The 17,924-nt window shown below is 55.1% G+C and overlaps 1 protein-coding gene across 5 annotated transcripts in view; it reads left to right on the forward strand.

Annotated features, from left to right (window-relative positions):
• The window catches only part of Nfix (nuclear factor I X), a 94,473-nt gene that overhangs the window by 66,683 nt on the left and 9,866 nt on the right, over positions 1–17,924 (forward strand). For 2 of the 5 annotated variants that reach the window (XM_050120804.1, XM_050120805.1), the window contains exons 3-9: positions 4,870–4,932; positions 5,136–5,210; positions 5,666–5,786; positions 6,580–6,716; positions 9,273–9,395; positions 11,317–11,492; positions 16,600–16,747. In XM_050120804.1, coding sequence (XP_049976761.1) covers positions 4,870–4,932; positions 5,136–5,210; positions 5,666–5,786; positions 6,580–6,716; positions 9,273–9,395; positions 11,317–11,492; positions 16,600–16,747 — 843 coding nt within the window. The remainder of the gene's footprint in view (positions 1–4,869; positions 4,933–5,135; positions 5,211–5,665; positions 5,787–6,579; positions 6,717–9,272; positions 9,396–11,316; positions 11,493–16,599; positions 16,748–17,924) is intronic. The other 3 variants (XM_050120806.1, XM_050120808.1, XM_050120809.1) reach the window with 3 other exon arrangements.

A 17,924-nucleotide genomic window follows, 5' to 3' on the forward strand; every position in this document is an offset into this window, starting at 1 on the left:
CAGGAATTCCTCCCTCACTTGCTAGGAGCCATAAATACATTCTTGTCTGTGGATGGGGATATATATACACACACATATACATCAGGGTTTTGGGCAATGCTGGGTTCTGACTATGAGAGCCTGCCCTCCAGAATTCTGCTTAAGAGACAGTCTTCTCAGACACATACATGCACGCGTGTGCAAGCAGACAGAAGTGAGGAAGAAAGGGAATTGCAAAGAAGTACAGGGCCAGAGAGAGAGAATGCTGGAGAGTGGGGAACGAAAGAGAGAGAGAGAGAGAGAGAGAGAGAGAGAGAGAGAGAGAGAGAGAGAAAGCAAGCCAAAATCACAGTTAAGGCTCAGAGGCTGAGAGGGTGGAGCTAAGGTTGCCATGAGAAGGGCAGCTTTATGGGCAGCTTTTTGTCTATCCCAAGAGACATTAAGGAGCATGTGGGAAAGGAGGGGCCCATCCTGGCCACTGTCGGTTACATGGAGGTCTCTGAGCTATTACAGCAGGGGACGGGATGACCTGTGGTCAGCAGGTAAGAATTTGCTGCCGAGGCCCATCTGAGAAACCCTCTTGGGTTTATGCCCAGTTAATCCAAACTTGTCACCTTACCTGCTCCTTCACAGCCCTGCCTCCCTTCCAGAAACCCTGCAGAGTAGCCAGGACCCCTAGCAGGAGTGGTCTCTACCTCAAAGATGCAGCTTGTATGAGCAGCCTTAGAGACAAGGACTGTGCACCGTGTGTCACCAGTGGCCTGACCCATAACCACCCAGCAGGACTCAGAATGAACTGTGAGCTCTCTCCAAACCTGGCCCAGGCGAGCAGAGCACAAACTACCTGCCCATCCAGGGCATCCGTCAAACATGGGCAGGGCTTGGTTTTCAGGTATTTGCATTCTGAGGGCAGAGTGGGAGACACATTAGAGCCCAGAGCAAAGTATTGTTCTTCAGCTCCAGGACTTAGAAGACCATTGAATTGTCTTGGGTTGGGTCCAGGGTAGGTGGTGAAGGCTTTGTCCTGGTTCCTTTTCTGAAGGAAGTGGCAGGAGCCCCAGGCTCTGTAAAGTGGGTGCAGGGAGGAGCTTTTTTTTTTTCTTTTCTCAGCCTATGCCTGACTGCCCTGACACTGAGACCAGAGCTGTAGCCCTCGCTTCCATGGCAGCCAGGTTGAAGAGGCTGAAGCAAGAAAAGCCCCCAGGGGACATGGCCACAGCGTCCAGTGTGGACCGGGCAGGACGGGATAGGAGCTGAAGCAGCACCTGCCTGTCTTGTGTGAGCCAGTACCATCTCTTTCCCTCTGCTGTTCCACAGGCCACCAGCTGGCCCATTGTCCCCAGCGAGAAAGCAGACACTGGAGGGGGTTCTGTGTGGGCAGGAGCTCACTAATGTCTACCCACTGGCAGGAGCTCCTAGAGAAGAGTGGCAGTGGGCCCGGGACAACGAGGGAGGAAGGGAGGTGGCTGAGGCGAAGAGGCAGACGAGGCCAGGCCAGAGTCGGGAAGGCCACCCTCCGCCTCTAGAGCAGAGAACTCGGCCCCCACTGCACAGCCTCAGGTCCCCTCCTGTGCTTTTGGCAGTGGGCAGTGTGCAAGGCCTGTGAACAGGAGATAAAGTGTTCAGGCTGAGTATTTTTTCTCACTAACCGTGGATTTGTGTGTTTGTTCAGCTGGTGGCTCTGATAAGCCCCATTCTGCCAGATAAAAGCCAAGCAGCTATGAGGCGGGGCCAGGGGACGGGGCTGTTGCAAAGGGGCTTTCCTCCTCTCGGTCCTGAATCCCAGGTTATAACCTCCCCCAAGAGTCCCAGGCAGAAGACGGGTCAAGGTGCCTGGACACTTCGTGGCATGCTGCCCTGGGCCCAGCTGCCGGTCCCTAGGGGTATCCAAAACAGGCACAGGCCTTGTTTCAAGGCAGTCCAGAGAGCCGCCACATGGAAAAGCTGGCCTCTGGCTCCCATCTCTGGATGGCAAGATGTCCTTTGGCTGGCCCCAGAGCCTGACCACTGAGGACCCAGTGACCTGTCTGATTCACTGCCAACCCCATCTCGTGTCTACTCAGGATGTGCTCTGAGCTGACAGGGAATTAACCTCCCTTACTTCCGAGATACCCTTAGCCGTGTTGGGCAGGGGTCCATTCTTGCTGAACCATTAGGTCCTCGGGCCTAGACATGATAGTCAGGGCGTCTGCTGCCTTTCAGCAAAGCTGCGGCATTGCCAGAGTGCCAGTGTTATCCTCCCTGCCCTTTCATGGCACAGGCAGGGATCATAAAAGCTGAGGTTAGTACAGATCTGCAAGACCCTGGCTGCAGCTGCCCTCGCCGTAGAGCTGGCTCCTCTGCCTGTGAGCCTAGGTCCAGACTTCCAGTGTTTCTGCCTTTTGTCCTGGAGCTGAGCTGAGTGTGTTGGGGGCTGGTGGTGGCGGCATTGTGGCAATGCTGGCTAGGGCCGCCAGCCATAAGATGGCTGCCAAGGTCTAAAATGGCTGCCAGCAGCGCCCAGAGCCACGCCTGGTGGCGCGTGGCAGCCGGCCTCGTCCTCCCTAGCCTCTCCTGCTTGCTCCTTTAATATGAACTAATAGTAATAACAGCAGCACCCTTCGGGGAAGTGTCCTGGTTTAAGAGGATTTCCTGTCTGTCGCACTCTCCTGGAGCCCCGTTTGTCTTTGCCTGAGTCACTGGCGCACCTCCATCTCTCTGTCACGTTCTCTGCTCTTTCTGTCCCTTGGCTGGGTATGTACACACCCACGCGCACACTCACGGGCACGCAGCTCTCCCTCTCTCCTTGGCCTTTTGCAGTGGGCCCGTTGCACTCCTAGGGGGTGGACTCTGAACCCCCTCCAATTGACCCAAGTCTGGAGGTCTTTTGGGCTGTGTGGGTCCCAGGATGGGCAGGATCCATGCAGTCTACAGAGCATGTGTCCCACTCCTTTGATGGACTCTGCATGCCAGTCTTGAGGCCGTGCCCTTCCTTAGCTGTACCTTGAGGCAGCTTCACGGTGGGTTTCAGAAAGGCAGGCCCTAGCATAGGTCACCTGCCACCTAGACCCCTTGGCTTCTGCTTGGACTCGAATCAAACCCAGAGATCCAGAGAGCGAGAAGGAAATCCATACTGTATGATGCCAGGGTACAATGAGATCCCAAGATGCAGTCGTGATTGGAGGAGAAGGCCCTAGGCCCCCTCCATAGCAGAGAATGCCGAACAAAGAGGTGATCCACCAAGACATGGAGGAGGAACACCTCAAACTGGAGAGGGAGGTTTGTGGGCACCTTCCTAGTAACCTCCATTCTCTTAATTCATAGCAAGATGTACTATTACTTTTGGAATTATAAAAATATTGAAGGACTGAGGCTGTAACTCAGTGGCAGAGCTCGAGCCTTGTGTGCATGAAGCCCTAAATTCAATCCCCAGTACTGACGAGAGAGAGGAAAAAATTGAATGAGATGAAAGAAAAGGATAGCAGACCCCAAAATATGATAGCCTTCTACCCGTTATGCCATGAAGTAGCCAGGAGCCTGGCCATGCTCCCAGCCACAGATGAGCAGGGCCCATCAAATCCTCCTGGGAGACAGCAAGATGCACATGGAGCTGTGGGTGGATTTGGGGTGGCTGGACCACTGCAAGGAGCCCAGCAAAGCTGTGGCCAGAACCAGAGCCCAGTGTCAGATGCCACCTCTATGGTCCTTATGAATAGCTGAGTCTTCACCAAGTGCCCTACAACCTACCCCAGCACCCCACCCTCTCACCAGCTGTCATGCCCAGGCAGGCATTCTGGAGGTCCCCATCTTGCCCCTGGCACAGACAAAGCTTTGGAGGACCTGGGGGGGCGAGAGTGGGGGGCTTTCTCAAGCTCTGCAAAATATTCACACACACACTCCACCCTGCCCCCAGCCCTCTGAGCTTCCTCCACACAATAGGCCCTTGTCTCAGGGCTCCCTCTGAGCAGCTGTGGCAATGGGGCATGAGACAACCCAGACAGGCTGGCACAGAATGGGTGGCAGCAGGGCACACCTCCCCCTCCGGGTTGCCAGGCATTGCTTTGTAAGCATAAAGGTGAGATGGAGGGGGCACGAGCCCACAGGAACAGCATTCATTAGTGAACTTAGGGATGGGAATACCCCTGTGGGAGAGGGAGATCCCCGGGGTCTGCCTTGTTAGGGACAGTGCCCGGTACAGGCTTCTTCCCTTGGTGCCCTCCTGACTTCTGACTCTTGATCAGGGCTACCTGCCCATGGCGGCTCTGACCCTCAGGGCTTACTAAACAGTTTCTGGGGGTAGTTTGGGTCGTCACAACTAAGGTGCTATTGGCATCTAGTAGGCAGAGGCCAGAGACCCCATGGCATACCCTGCCCAGGATGCCCCTCCCCCTGCCTCACTGACCAATCCAGTCCAAATGTTGGGAGTAAAGTACACACTGTCTTCCCTCTCCCCTGTTTCTCTGGGCTAGTTCTGGAGCCTGGGTGAAGGGGTCTATTGCCTGGGGTGGGTGTCCTAGGATAGCCCTGGAGCCTGAGTGAAGGGGTCTGTTGTCTGGGATAGGTGTCCAAGGCTAGCCCTGGAGCCTGAGTGAAGAGGTCTGTTGTCTGGGATGAGTGTCCAGGGCTAACCCTGGAGCCTGAGTGAAGAGGTCTGTTGTCAGGGATGAGTGTCCAAGGCTAGCCCTGGAGCCTGAGTGAAGGGGTCTGTTGTCTGGGATAGGTGTCCAAGGCTAGCCCTGGAGCCTGAGTGAAGGGGTCTGTTGTCTGGGATGGGTGTCCAAGGCTAGCCCTGGAGCCTGAGTGAAGAGGTCTGTTGTCTGGGATGGGTGTCCAAGTCTGGAGACTGGGTGCTGGGCTAGTGGTTGTATGAAACTTTGCTCCTGATTATTTCCCCCTCTTGTTTCTCTGCAGAATCCGGACAATCAGATAGTTCAAACCAGCAAGGAGATGCGGACATCAAACCACTGCCCAACGGTCAGTGCCCCGCCCCATTCTCCTTCCCCTTCACTCAGCTATCCAGTGACTTGGGCTGTCATCCAAGGAGGGAGGCTTCCCCTGGTGTTTGCCCCTTTTGGGGGCCACCTGAGGGATGGAGTCAAGCAGGGAAGAACTTGGGGGAAATGGATCGGCATTCCGTCCTGCTCCGGCTCCACTCACCAGCCATTTTCTTTCTTCAGGGCACTTAAGTTTCCAGGACTGCTTTGTGACTTCCGGGGTCTGGAATGTGACAGAGCTGGTGAGAGTGTCACAGAGTAAGTCGTGTCCTGTCAGGGCCAGGGACCAGGACTCGGGCACAGAGGGGGTTTTCAGATTTCACAGGGTTATGTTGGTGACATCTTAGGATAAGTCGTGTCCTGTCAGGGCCAGGGACCAGGACTAGGGCACAGGGGTTTTCAGATTTCACAGGGTTATGTTGGTGACATCTTAGGAACTCTCTGCCCATTTGACCCTAAGATGGGAGAAGCAGTTGTCCAGAGAATCATGTCTCTAACCTCTGCTGGGGGGGGGGGGCAGGGACAACCCACAACCAATGGCGCTTCCCTTACAGCCTACCCAGGAAATCCCACAGGAAAAGGGGTCTTCCCAGCAGCATAGACATTACAGTGAGGTCTTCCTGGGCTTCTGGGAAATGGTTCATGGCACTCTAACTGGCCCCTAGAGTCTACAACACCATATTCCGGCCTCACCAATCTCTCTGTCTTCCCAGCTCCTGTTGCAACCGCATCAGGGCCCAACTTCTCACTGGCAGACCTGGAAAGCCCCAGTTACTACAACATAAACCAAGTGACCCTGGGACGGCGGTCCATCACCTCCCCTCCTTCCACCAGGTAAGCCAGGACAGTGGCCTCTTCACCTTCCTATGGCTGCAGCAGCTCTGCATCTGGGCTGGAGTACTTCCACCATGTGTCACCATGCTCAGCCATCTATGGAGCACTTCTTCATGGGACATAGCCCACAACAAGGCATGGCTCTGCCTGGAAGTGAGGCTCAGAGAAGGCCTGTCTTGTAGAGATGGCATTTGAGCCCAGACAAAGCTGGTGGGAGGAGACTCCAGGCAACCTCCCTCTCACTCAGACTGGGACAAGTTGTCAGGATGATCCCCACCAAGGACTTTAGAGACTAGAAGTCTTTTGGACCCTTTTAGGAGAGTGGGGACCGCTCTTAACACTGATCCATCTCTCAAGTGTTTGCTGTTTGTTTGTTTTTAATCTTGCATTAGAATATTAGAATATTTTCTACTATTTATTTATTTTTGGTTTTTTGAGACAAGTTCACTGAGCTGGTCTGGAATTGATTGCAAACCTCCTGTGTGAGCCTTCCGATTGCTAGGGTTACAGATGTGGGCTCCCACGGTTGGCCTACAATACTCTTGTGACTAAGGTTCATGGCACAGCTGATAGGAAACGGTGGCTGGGGCATAGAAGGCAGATGACGGTTTTGCCTGTTCTCTGGTGGGCCCTCTAGTAACCCTAGGGAGAGCAGGTCTGAAGGTGTTCTACCCCAGGAACTGGAGTGCTTCTGTGGGCTGCCACTCCCCAGCATACAGAACCTGAGCTTCGTCCCTGGTGGCTGCTTGGACTCTCCTTGGACTTTGGCCCACTTGGCTCTCTTCCTCCTCAGCACCACCAAACGCCCCAAGTCCATCGATGACAGCGAGATGGAGAGTCCGGTTGATGATGTGTTCTATCCTGGGACAGGCCGCTCCCCAGCAGCTGGCAGCAGCCAGTCTAGTGGATGGCCCAATGACGTGGATGCAGGTATGGCAGTGATCGTCGCGACATAGCAGCCTGGGCTTCCGTAGGCTCTCTTTTGTCAGGTGGCACTTACAGACTCTCGGTCCTGAAGGTGGCAGGCCATGCCGAAGGAGGGGAGTGGGGTGAGAGCTAGCTTGTAGGCATAGTGGGCAGAGCAGAGGGTTAGCAAGTCTATAGTGCCATTTATTTAAGGCACGGCCTCTTTTTCATAGACCCCTTGCCTCTAGAGACCTGCCCAGCCTTGTGGTTCCCCACCTGGGCCCAGGATTGTATTTGAGGCCTCTGGCTCTCTGAGGCAGGGGCTGCCCTGGTATCAGGTGCTCTCCTTCCCGACTCCACCACTAGATGCCAGCAGCCAGCATCTACCCCCTTCTTCAGTGGGTTGTTTCTGTTTCGAGACAGGGCCTAGCTGTGTGATAGCCAGGCTGGCCTCAAATGCTGACTGCCCCGTCCCCACCTCCAGGGTGTTGGGATTGCAGGCTGCATCACCACATCCGGCCACCCTATTTGGACAACTATAAATGTCCCCAGACATTGCCAGATGCCCTCAGGAAGGCAGATTTGAGGTGGCTAGCCCTGCCTTGGGGCCCAGCTTTACAAAGACGCTCAGAATTGATAGTGAAATGACAGAGCTGTCTCGGGAAGCTAGCAGAGAGCAGAGATTCCGAAGGAAGCAGCCCAGACCTTCCCAGTCCTCACTGCGTTGACTTCCTGTTGAGTCCAGCCATGGGCTGCTCCAATGCAGGTTGCTAGTTGGGCAGCCTAGAAGCCCAGAGGGAATACTGTGCGCACACCAGAAACTGTGGGTGTCCTTGAGGCCTTGGGACCTGCTTTTGCGCAGTGTGAAGAGAACTTGCCTGCTCTTAGTGGAGCTGGGGACACTCTGGATAGGGCTAAGGACTGGGTTTCATTGTTTGAACCAGGGTCTGATCTGATGGCAACCTGTCTGACAGAGAGAAACCCTGCTGAGGGAGCCAGGGCAGACCCTGGCATTGACTCTGGTTCCCATGCAAAGATAGCAAAGCTTACCTCCTGGGCTTGGGCTGAGGGAATGGACTTGATCCTCTCTAGAGCTTCCTGGAAAGGCACCCCAGCATGACCTGGAGGTCCCCACCTCCCCGTGACAGCCAGGGCCTGGGTCATTGTGACCCCCCCAGGGGATTCTCTGGAGGTTCCCCGCTGATAAAGAGGGAGTTGGGAAACTAGAGACTGCCACATCTCAGACCCCAGCCACGCCTGGCCGTGGGCAGGTGACATCTACAGGGACTGCTGCTAGGGTATCTTGATGACCTGCTGATTGCCAGTGACTGTCCGCGTTCCCAGGACCCTCCTCGCCAGGCTTCTGCAGCCTCTGCTCTCTGTCTGCTGTACCGCCTGCCTTTTCTGTTGCTTCCAGCAGCCCTGTCGTGCACTGCGCCCCCAGGATCCCTTACCCCCCAACTTGTCGTTGTTTCCCTGGGCTGCGACAAATCGCCAATTAAGCAGCCCAGCTGCAGGATGGGAACAGCTGGGTAGGCGCTGTGCAGCAGCAGGGACAGCTGTGCACAGCTGGTGGGGCACTCCCCCCTCCTCACCATGCCAGCTATCAGGTGGCACACAGCTGCTGCCAGATAACACCTCTGCTGGTCGCTAGGAGCTCGCCCCCCCCCCCCACCACCGTGGTTGAAACTCTGGTTTTCTGCTCTGCAGCTCCTCATCACAACCTACGAGATTTTTCCCTCAAAGATGGCAGCTCAAGATCTGCCTCACCTCCACCTTGCCTGGTCAGCCTGGACATGGCGTCAAAGCTCAACCCAGGACAGAGAGATACCAAAAGAATGTGCCCCTGGGAACCCTGCTTGCCAACCTGTTACTTGGATGCTGTACATACTGGACAGGGATGGCACTGGCTTTCAGTCTCTGACTCTTTAGAGGCAGAGCCCAAACAGGGTCTTTTTTTTTTTTTGTGCCCCTGTCTCTGGCTGGATGCCACCTTTGCCTTTGGCACCAGGGCAGAGAAGAACCCCACTCTCTGAGCCTGGGCAGTTCTTGACCTCCGACTTGTCCCCAGGATCCTCCCAGCTCTCCGGCCCCTGCCTTTGTTCTCATGGTGGATGTTGCACCCTCTGGAGCCTCTAACTCTGCTTTCCCTTTCCCTTCTCTTCCTCTTCAGGCTAGAGTATACTAGGACTCGGTCACCTTGTCCCAGGTCCCACCCTTGTCCCTCTGGCCCCCTTCATTGTCTACCACCCCTGGCTTACCACCTAGCTCCTGTGGGCTCCTCATGCATCCCTTGCTAGATGCTGGCCTTGCACCCACTGTACTCCTGTACCAGCTGCCAGGGAGCAGGATGCCTTCCTTGCCACGCTTGCCCAGCATACGCCTCCGTGTCACCAGGGGCCTCGTTTTCCTGTTTCAGAAGCAACCATAGCCAGATCGCACCCCTGAGGTCAGGCCACAGAAGGGGCAGAGCAGGGCCCGAGGTGGAGGAAGGGCTGCTGGGGAGAGAAGGAGCGGGCTGCTTTGCTGGCTTCCCACCGCAGCCAGCTAAACCTGCGTGTTGCTGCTTCCTCCCCGTAGGCCCTGCTTCTCTAAAGAAGTCAGGAAAGCTGGACTTCTGCAGCGCCCTCTCCTCTCAGGGCAGTTCCCCACGCATGGCTTTCACCCACCACCCGCTGCCTGTGCTTGCTGGAGTCAGACCAGGTGAGAGATGGAGGCGGGGCTTCAGGGGATACTGCGGGAGGCAGCCACAGCAAGGGGCAGCTGGCCAGGTACAGTAGGGGCCAGGGCTCACTCTAAGCGACAGATCTGGGCTCCCTGAGCGGAGTCATGGCACAGCAGTGGGGTGGCCTGGGACCGGCCACGGCCACGTACTTCTGAGAACCAGGCTTGCCTGCTCGGTTGGTTCCTAGATTTCCTCGCACACGCTAACTCTGGCTGTGTAAGTCTGTGTCGGGTGCATGTTTTGCACATGCTCACTGGGAGCTGCATGCAGCCTCCACCTCCCCTACCAGCAAGTAGTTGAGCCAAATTGCTCCTCTGCGGCTTAGAAAGAGCACGCTCAGCAGTCCAGGCTCCTGGTGTCTGTCCGAGGGCAAACTGGCACCTACTCTGGGCTTCCCTGCCTTCCCCAGAAGCAAAGGGATGGGCCATGGAAAGGACTGTCTTGTTGCTTTGAGGGTACATCTCATCAGGCCCTGAGAAGATGCTGAATCTTCCCGAGGCTGCTGGGGCCAGGCGGGAACACTCCTCCAGAGAACCTAGTTGTGCCCTGCTTGCTACTCTGCTCCCTCAGCATCCATCTGGCAGCAAAGGCCTGGCTTTTGTTTGCACACGGCCTCGGTCAGCCATTCCTCTCTTCTCTCCTGTAGGACACAACAGGGAGGTTTACCTCCCAGCTTCCTCCTTGGGGCCTCCTGGCTTAGAGCCCAGAGGCAGCCAGCACTGGGGCAGGGTGTGGTGGCCACGAGGTGGGGGCAGGGAGCCCAGGCCTTGTGCCGGCAGCAGGAGGGAGGCAGGCTTCACTCCATTTTTATGAACTCCAGCGAGAAGCCAAGTTTCCTCAGCCCCCTAATGAAACCGAGAGCAAGACTGAGCTGATTGGAAACAGACGGGAGGGGGAGAACGCGGGGAAGCGAGGAGGCCTGCGCAGGGGTGGGAACTGTGAGCGCACAGCACAGTTTTGGGGCCAACACGTGCAGGAGGCCTGCGGATCCCACTTACCCTTGTGGAGTTGTCTATGTGCTAGGTGCCCAGCCTGCACAGGCAGGGCCTGTCCGTGTGGAGTCTCTGGAGCCATGGTATCCTGCTCTCTGCCCTTCAGGCAGGCTCACATCTAGGGCAGGGCAAATGAGCTGTCTGCCAAGGATGCAAGAAAAAAAATGTCAAGGATGCCAAAAACTCAGTCCTCAAGATAAGTAATATATTAATGCATTATTCCTAAAAAAAAAAAAAAAAAAAAATAGGATAAGGCCAACACCTGAAATCCCAGCACACACAGGAGGCTGAGGCAGGAGGATTAAGGATTGGAGGCTGTGTGACTCTGTCTAAGCAGAAAATATGGCAGAGAGCTTGATTTACGTGGACCCCTGGGTTCCGTGCTCAGGACTGAAACAAAAGAAAACTGAGCAACCAAAACAAGCGAGAATAAAAGGGAGCCTGCTGTCCAGGCCGGGGCAGAAGCTCAAGGTCTTCAAGTCCAGCTACAAGAAACCCCACCTCAACAAACAAACACAAACAAACAAACCAGAGAAACAACTTCCTGTCAGTTTTAAGCAGATAACACCCAACCCTGCACTTGTAGCACGCTACCCACCTGCCTCAACTACCACCACCCCCCAGCTCCAGTCAGGCGTTATTTATAGAAGCAAGCAGCTGGCCCTCCCTCAGGTAGTAGTCTGCCAGTGCTTTTTATTTATTTATTTATTTATTTATTTATTTATTTATTTATTTATTTATTGCATTTAAGTGTTTCATTTTTATTTAGATGACTGAGGGTTTTTGTGCCGGACACAGTGCTTCTGCCCCATTATGCCTCGGGACCCTCAATCCGTCCACCACCCCATCTTTCTTTCCCATGTGGCTACCTTACAACCTTTCCTCTCTCCTGCCTCTGTGCACACAGGGAGCCCCCGGGCCACAGCATCAGCCCTGCACTTCCCTTCCACGTCCATCATCCAGCAGTCGAGCCCGTATTTTACACACCCAACCATCCGCTACCACCACCACCATGGGCAGGACTCGCTGAAGGAGTTTGTGCAGTTTGTGTGCTCTGACGGCTCGGGTCAGGCCACTGGACAGGTGAGTCCAGAGGGCACAGGAGGCCTCATAGCGTCATATGTCTGTGTCTGTCCGTCGTCCGTTCGTCCGATTGTCTTTCTGTCTGTCTGTCTAAGGGCTCATGAGAAGAGGGACAAAAGTCAGGAGCATACATGGAGCTGGAGCAGCAAAGAGCCCATAGACTCTACCTTGTGAGCAATTTTAGTGGGCTTGGGGCCTGGGTCTGAGTATTGTCCTAGGGTCTGTCTGACAGGGACTGGAGAGGTGGGCAGCCGCCCAACCCTCCCTTCAGGGGCTCCTCGCCCTTTCTATTGACCCTTGGTTCCCAGCAGGAATGAGCCTATAATTGGTCCATTCAATCTAGGCCTTGGACCCCTACCTTTCTAAAATCTACGGGGTCAAGGATTTGACAGATTGTGGACTTGAGTTTGTCTGGCTCATTACTGTTGACGTTTGGGCTGTTTCTCCTCTGTGGCAGGAGACTGCCCGGGACTCTGCGGGAGCTATCCCTGCCTGGCCTCCACCTAACTGATGCCAAGACTACTTTCTCCTTCCTAGTCATGGGCGTCAAATCTATCTCCCACTCTCAGTGGGCGCCACGTGAGGCCTGTGTGAAGATCCTGCACCAGGACTCTTACCTCAGGGCTCCCGCACTGATGTGACTCTAGAGCAGAGCCCTGCAGATCCACAGCGCTGTGGGACAGAGGGCCCTGTGGGTTGTGGGTTCCTTTTCTGTTAGCCAGCCCCAGGGCCTGGATGATAACACGCCAGAGATGCTGGCGGGACGTGCTCAGTCTCCAGGGGTCATGAGATGGGATATGGTGGTCCAGACCTCTGGAGAGCCCTGCGGCCAGCAACATGAAGACTCCCAGCCTCTCTCTCTCAATCAGTGTGGGTAGCCTGGCTGTGAGAAGTCAGCAGGAGGGTGTTCAAAGAGCTTAGAAATCAGGTTGGGAGAGGCAGTCTGAGAGGAGCAGCAGCGGCCCTCACTCTGGGAAGAACGGGTGTTTGCCGGTTTTGGAGTGTGACTGGGTTGGACTCTCTGTCCATCCTGGATCCGGTCCTGTTTGCTCTGACTTGCTCCCCCATCCCCACCCTTCTGCTGTCCTCGTTCTCTTCCCTACTTTATCCCACAAGGGCTTCTCTTGCCGATTCTCCAGCTCCTTAGCACATTGGTGGCCCTCCTGGTTTAACACTGCATATCTTAGGGGGATGGAAGGGTAGAACTGACCCCTGTTTACCACTTCAGAGATAGAACAGACTCCAGAGGGATGCTGACCAGCTTGCCTTTTCACCAGGCTTGGAGTCCGGATGAGCAGGACCTAGGGGCCAATGCAAAGAGCCATCTCTCACCCCAGGCGACTGAAGGATCGATCAGTTGGCTCCTGTCTCCTGAGGGCTGGTGCTGAGCTTCATCTGTGACCTAACATGTGTAACATAGAACACTCACTTTGCTTAGAGTTATTTTTCTCAAGACAGGTACTTATTCCATGAGACTGCAGACAGAGATGTAAGTAGACACTTGCTGAGAGTAACTAACAGCAGGGAGTAGGGAGTCCTCTCAGGGCTTCCTCTGTGACCTGCAGCTAAGAGAAAAGCCTGCTGCAGGGGCCCATGGGGCTGCAGAGGAGAGATGCACTCATGCTGGAGAAGAGGCTGCTTTATTGGGGAACAGAGGCTGTGCTGGGCTCCTCCTGGCCGTCACAGAAGCGTCACAGAAGCGCATCCTCAGATTAGTGTATCTAGAGTGACCCAGAGGCCTCAGATTCCACTTGTTTCAGCAGAGGTGGAGCCTGAGAATCAAAGTGTTTCCCTGGTTCCTGCTCCTAGAATTCTGGCCAGAGCACCCCACTTTAGGAACAATCGACCTGGAGCCTGAAGAAGCGCCCTCCTGAGCACCTCATGAATCCCAGGTTACAGACCAGCGTTTCAGCCATGTAGGGAAAATTACAGACCATTACCAAAGGCTCCCAGGCACCCTAATATTTTACCCATTCGCCCTAGTCTAGGGCACTTGTTTTGAAGATCCCAGGGAGACAGCACTTAAAGTGATACCCCTCAGCAGGAGGAATGGTTTCAGCTAGCAGTATTTGAGGGGTAGCGAAGGGACAGCCAAATGGACGTGGCGAAGGTGCTGGCTCAGCGGGGTAATGACTCGACTCAGGGAGGCAGGAATGGCACCATCTGTAAGGGGCAAGTGATGTGCTGGGCCAGCGTGTATACTCCTTTCGGCCCCTGCCTCAGTTCCTAGGGTAATGCAAAGCCACAGACTTCGATGTTTTAACACCTTGTCTTGTATCATTAGGAAAGTTGTAACTAGCCACATTCAGGTAGGGCTGTCCTTTTAGACACTTGCAGGAGACAGAGGCCTCCATGCTGTGTCCTAGCTGCTCAGAGAGAAACTATGAGACTGTCTATTTCCTGTCAGAGGGAAAAACGGGACGGGAGCCAGACCGGCCATGGGTATGAGGGGAGAGGCTACTGCTTGGCTCTCAATGGCACCCCTGCAGAGCCGGAAAACTTGCTCTTTGGTCCTCACGCTGCCTAGACCCACGTAATTGCTCTCTAAAAGGGTACTTAGCACAGAAGATCCCAGTCCGGGCACAGATAGGAGTGCCGGACAGCCACAGGTTGTTTGGTCAGATGCTTCTCAACCATCGGCCTCGAGTGTGCAGGAACCCTGCAGAGGAACGGTGTGTCAGATCGGGGCAGGTCCTTAGGGATACAGGCTGGTGAGGAGAAAAACCAGAGCTCTGGGCCAGGTGTAACTGGAGCAGAGCAGGAGCTGCTCATGGCAGTGCATGCCTGTAACCCTGGCATTTGGGAGGTGGAAGCAGGAGGCTCAGATGTCCAGCCCTCGTGGAGAGTTGACAGTGCCACAGTCTGATGACCTAGGTTTGATCCCAGGAACCCACATAAAGATGGACGGAGACGAACCGCAGCAGAAAGGAAGGCGCAGCCCACTTGGGTTGTCGGACTTGAGTGCTGCCTAAGTCTGCTGGTGTGCTGGAGCTGGGGACAGCTGCTTCCATGCCTGACAAAGGGCCCAGGGTCCAAGAAGTATAAGACAGCTAGAGACTAGGGTGATTCAAAGAATCTGGCTGGTCCCCTTGTGGGTGTGCGGTGCTTTTAGACCAGGCCTCGAGGGGTGCAGGAAGGAGCGTCAGGCAGGGCACTCTGTGGTGAGCAAGTCTGCCCTCAGCCTGAACTCAGTATTGAAAATACCTAGCAGAAAAGATGGGGTGTTGGGATGGAGACCTTGAGTGCCTCTTGGAGAGAGTGCACCTGGGAACATTTGTGAGAAATCTGAGCTAACTTGCACTTGGGGTGCAAGTCAAAGGCTCTGGGGTCAGACAGGTCGGGCTCTGCCTCCAGGCATGGCCAGTGTAGTAGGTAACTGTGGATGAACCGCTTCCCTGCACAGAACCTCACTGTACTCAGCTGTTGAATGGGTAGAACAAAGCTTCCTTTGCATCTGAGTTTCCCAGAGACAGTGCTGTTAGCTCTGAGTGGAGGATGAGAGCCTTCGTCTGTGTGCTGTAGGATATGGATCTGTAGGTACCCACTTGATGCCGATAGCATCTTCTCGGCCTCAAAACTACCTCTGGATGTTGCAGCATCTTCTGGGATGGGGAGCAGAATGGCCCTGAGGTGAGAACGGTTCCTCGGGAGTAGTTGGAAGGTCAGGCCCAGCATGGATGCAATGTCTAGGCTATGGCTGGGCACCCAGATCCCTGAGCTGAGCCACTCACTGTCAGAGCAGAGAGGGCACCCCATGCCCTGACCCCTGCGGTCTCCTTGTCATCGACTAAATGAGATGAGTGAGGGCAGATTGATGGCTGGCTGGAGACATCAGGTGGTATTCCGGGGTTTACCCTTCCATAGTCGGAGAAGCACTGGCCAGGTGAGTGGAGCATGCTTATAATTCCAGCACTCAGGATGTCAAGGCAGGAGGATTGCCAGTTTGAGGGCAGCCTGAGAGAGAAAGACCTCCCTAGGACTTGTGCCTAGTTGGCCAGAAAGGCTGAAGTTTGCTCCGTAGGAGAAGAAGAGCTGGGGCCAGGCCTCCCTGCACCTGAGCTGCAGGCAGCATTGAGGGCTGCCTCCCACGCAGCAGGAGGTGTGTTCCAGGTCTCTCCAGGGATACAGCGCCTGCCAGTGGCTGGGGAGCCTGTGGTGCATGCGCACTTTCTCTGAATCCTTGAAGCTGACCCAGGCACCATCAGGCATGAGGCCTGGAGGAGAAATACAAGTTGAGGCACAAAGGACAAGGAATGAATCTTGGTGGCAGAATGTCCTTGGCTCCCGAGGGCATGCGTTATCCAGGGAATCACTCTTGAAGAACCGCACAGAAGCTGGAGCCACCAATGGCGTGTTTTCCTCACTGGCTGATCTTTATAGAAAAGGCCAGCAGGCTGAGAACAGGATCGGCTGGAGATAGAATGGAGGGTGAGCGACTCAGTGCTGGTGGCCTCCTGGGCCAGGCTGCCCATGGGGTGGATGTTGGCAAGCCTGTGGGTAGTCTGCCAGCTCCAGCCAGGCCCATGGAGGGAGTGTGTACCTTTGGGACCTTGGAGGTGAGCTGGCTTCTCTTTCCCACCATGAGGACAGGTCTTCCAGGGGCATGACTGCCCTGGTGGTGTGCATTGCTGGGTGGTTCATTTCTGTACCTAGAACATCTTGCGTAAGAATTGACAAATTAGCTGGGTACGGTGGCTCATGCCTTTAAACGGAGCCCTTGGGAGGCAGAGGCAGGTGGATCTCTGTGCTTTTGAGGCCAGTCTGGTCTACATGGTGAGTCTGAAGCCAGCCAGAGCTACACATTAAGACCCCGTCTCAAAAAGAAATAAAGGAAGGAAGGATGAACCACCCGTCGGACATCCCCCTTCTTCCTTCCCACTTCTTCATAAAGAGAAAGGAAAAAAAGAAAGAGACAGAAACGCCCAAGAGACCAAATAGAGGCCTTACACCTCCTCCATCCTGTGCCCAGAGGAAAGGACCCTCCCTCCCACTCCTGCATCTTCCATCGGGAGCGCCCGCTCTCAGGAGCAAGTGGCCGGCCGCGCAGGGGAGCGTGTGTCTGTGTGTGATGTGCCTTCATGCGTCACTCTATTTATGTTGTTCGCAGCCCAACGGTAGCGGCCAGGGCAAAGTCCCGGGGTCATTTTTGCTACCGCCGCCGCCTCCAGTGGCCAGACCTGTGCCCCTTCCTATGCCTGATTCCAAAACCACCAGCACGGCCCCAGACGGCGCCGCCTTGACTCCTCCATCACCTTGTAAGTGGACGATGAAACCGAAACCACAGCGCCCAGCATCCCTGGCCCATCTACACAGTCTCCACTGCAAAAAGAGGAGCGCCCCCTCCCAACAAAGCCCCTCCCCAGAGCGCCTCAGAGCCTCCCAAAGGATGAGCAGGGTTGAACCCTGGCCATGGCCTCCTGGGCCTCAGTTACACCAGCCAGCACCCCATGAGCCCTGCCCACTGCTCCCAGCCAGGCCCTGGCCCAGGCCCCCCTGGGGGGCGGGAGGGAGAGTGCAGTGGGGCACTGGGCCGGGGGTGCTGGCGCGGGTGGGGGGGCGGGAGGCACAGCCATGCCATCTTCATGCCTGATTGCTGCTTTTGTTTTTGTTTTTTGTTGGTTTTTTTTTTGATTTTTTGGTTTTGTTTTTCGATTTTTTTTGTTGTTGTTGTTTCGTTGTTCCCTTACACACACCAAAAAAAAAAAAAAAAAAAAAAAAAAAGAAAAAGAAATTAAATGTAACCACAAGGTGACGCCACCACCATCCTCTTTTTGCCTTGTCCCCTCACCTCCATCTGGCCCTTGGGCCTCTGAAGATGCAGGAGGCGCTTTTCCAGTCCCTTCTTCCCTCAGTTTCCCATTCGATTTCTTGTTGTTCCTCTTTTTTTTTCTTTTCCTTTATACCCTCTTCCCATCCTCCTATCCCTTCCCTTCTTTCCCCTCAATTCCTTTCCCATGTTGTAAGCTCCAAAGAGAAGGGAGGGCACTGGGCCCCAACTTACTTCATCTTTCTTTTTCTTCCTTCCTCCCTCCTTCCCACCCTCTCTCTCCCTTCCTTTTTTCCTTTAATCCAATGACAAATGGTGCCAAAGGGAAGAGAAGAAATATCTAAGTGGAGAGGTCCCAGCTAGACCCGACGTGAAGGACAGGAGGGGCGGAAGACGGGCGGCGCGCTGTCTCGGGCTGGCACAGGGGTGGGCAGGCATCTGAGCTGGAACTGCAGCCGTGGGTGGCAGGGTGGCCCATGTCAACACTCCTGTCCGTTCGCGCTCTCTGTCTCTCCTTCTCTCCCCCTCCCTGCCCCTCCATGTCATCTCATTTGCATATGCCATTAGACATGACCACAGTCACTGGAGGTGGGCAGAGTGGGGGCGGGAGCCAGGTTGGAGCTCACTTCTGGAGAAGGGACAGAATCTGGCGAGCCTGTCCCGGG

Source organism: Alexandromys fortis, unplaced genomic scaffold (genome assembly GCF_014885135.2).
Source record: "Alexandromys fortis isolate MF-2015 unplaced genomic scaffold, M_Fortis_MF-2015_v1.1 scaffold_186, whole genome shotgun sequence".
NCBI classification, from domain to species: Eukaryota; Metazoa; Chordata; class Mammalia; order Rodentia; family Cricetidae; genus Alexandromys; species Alexandromys fortis.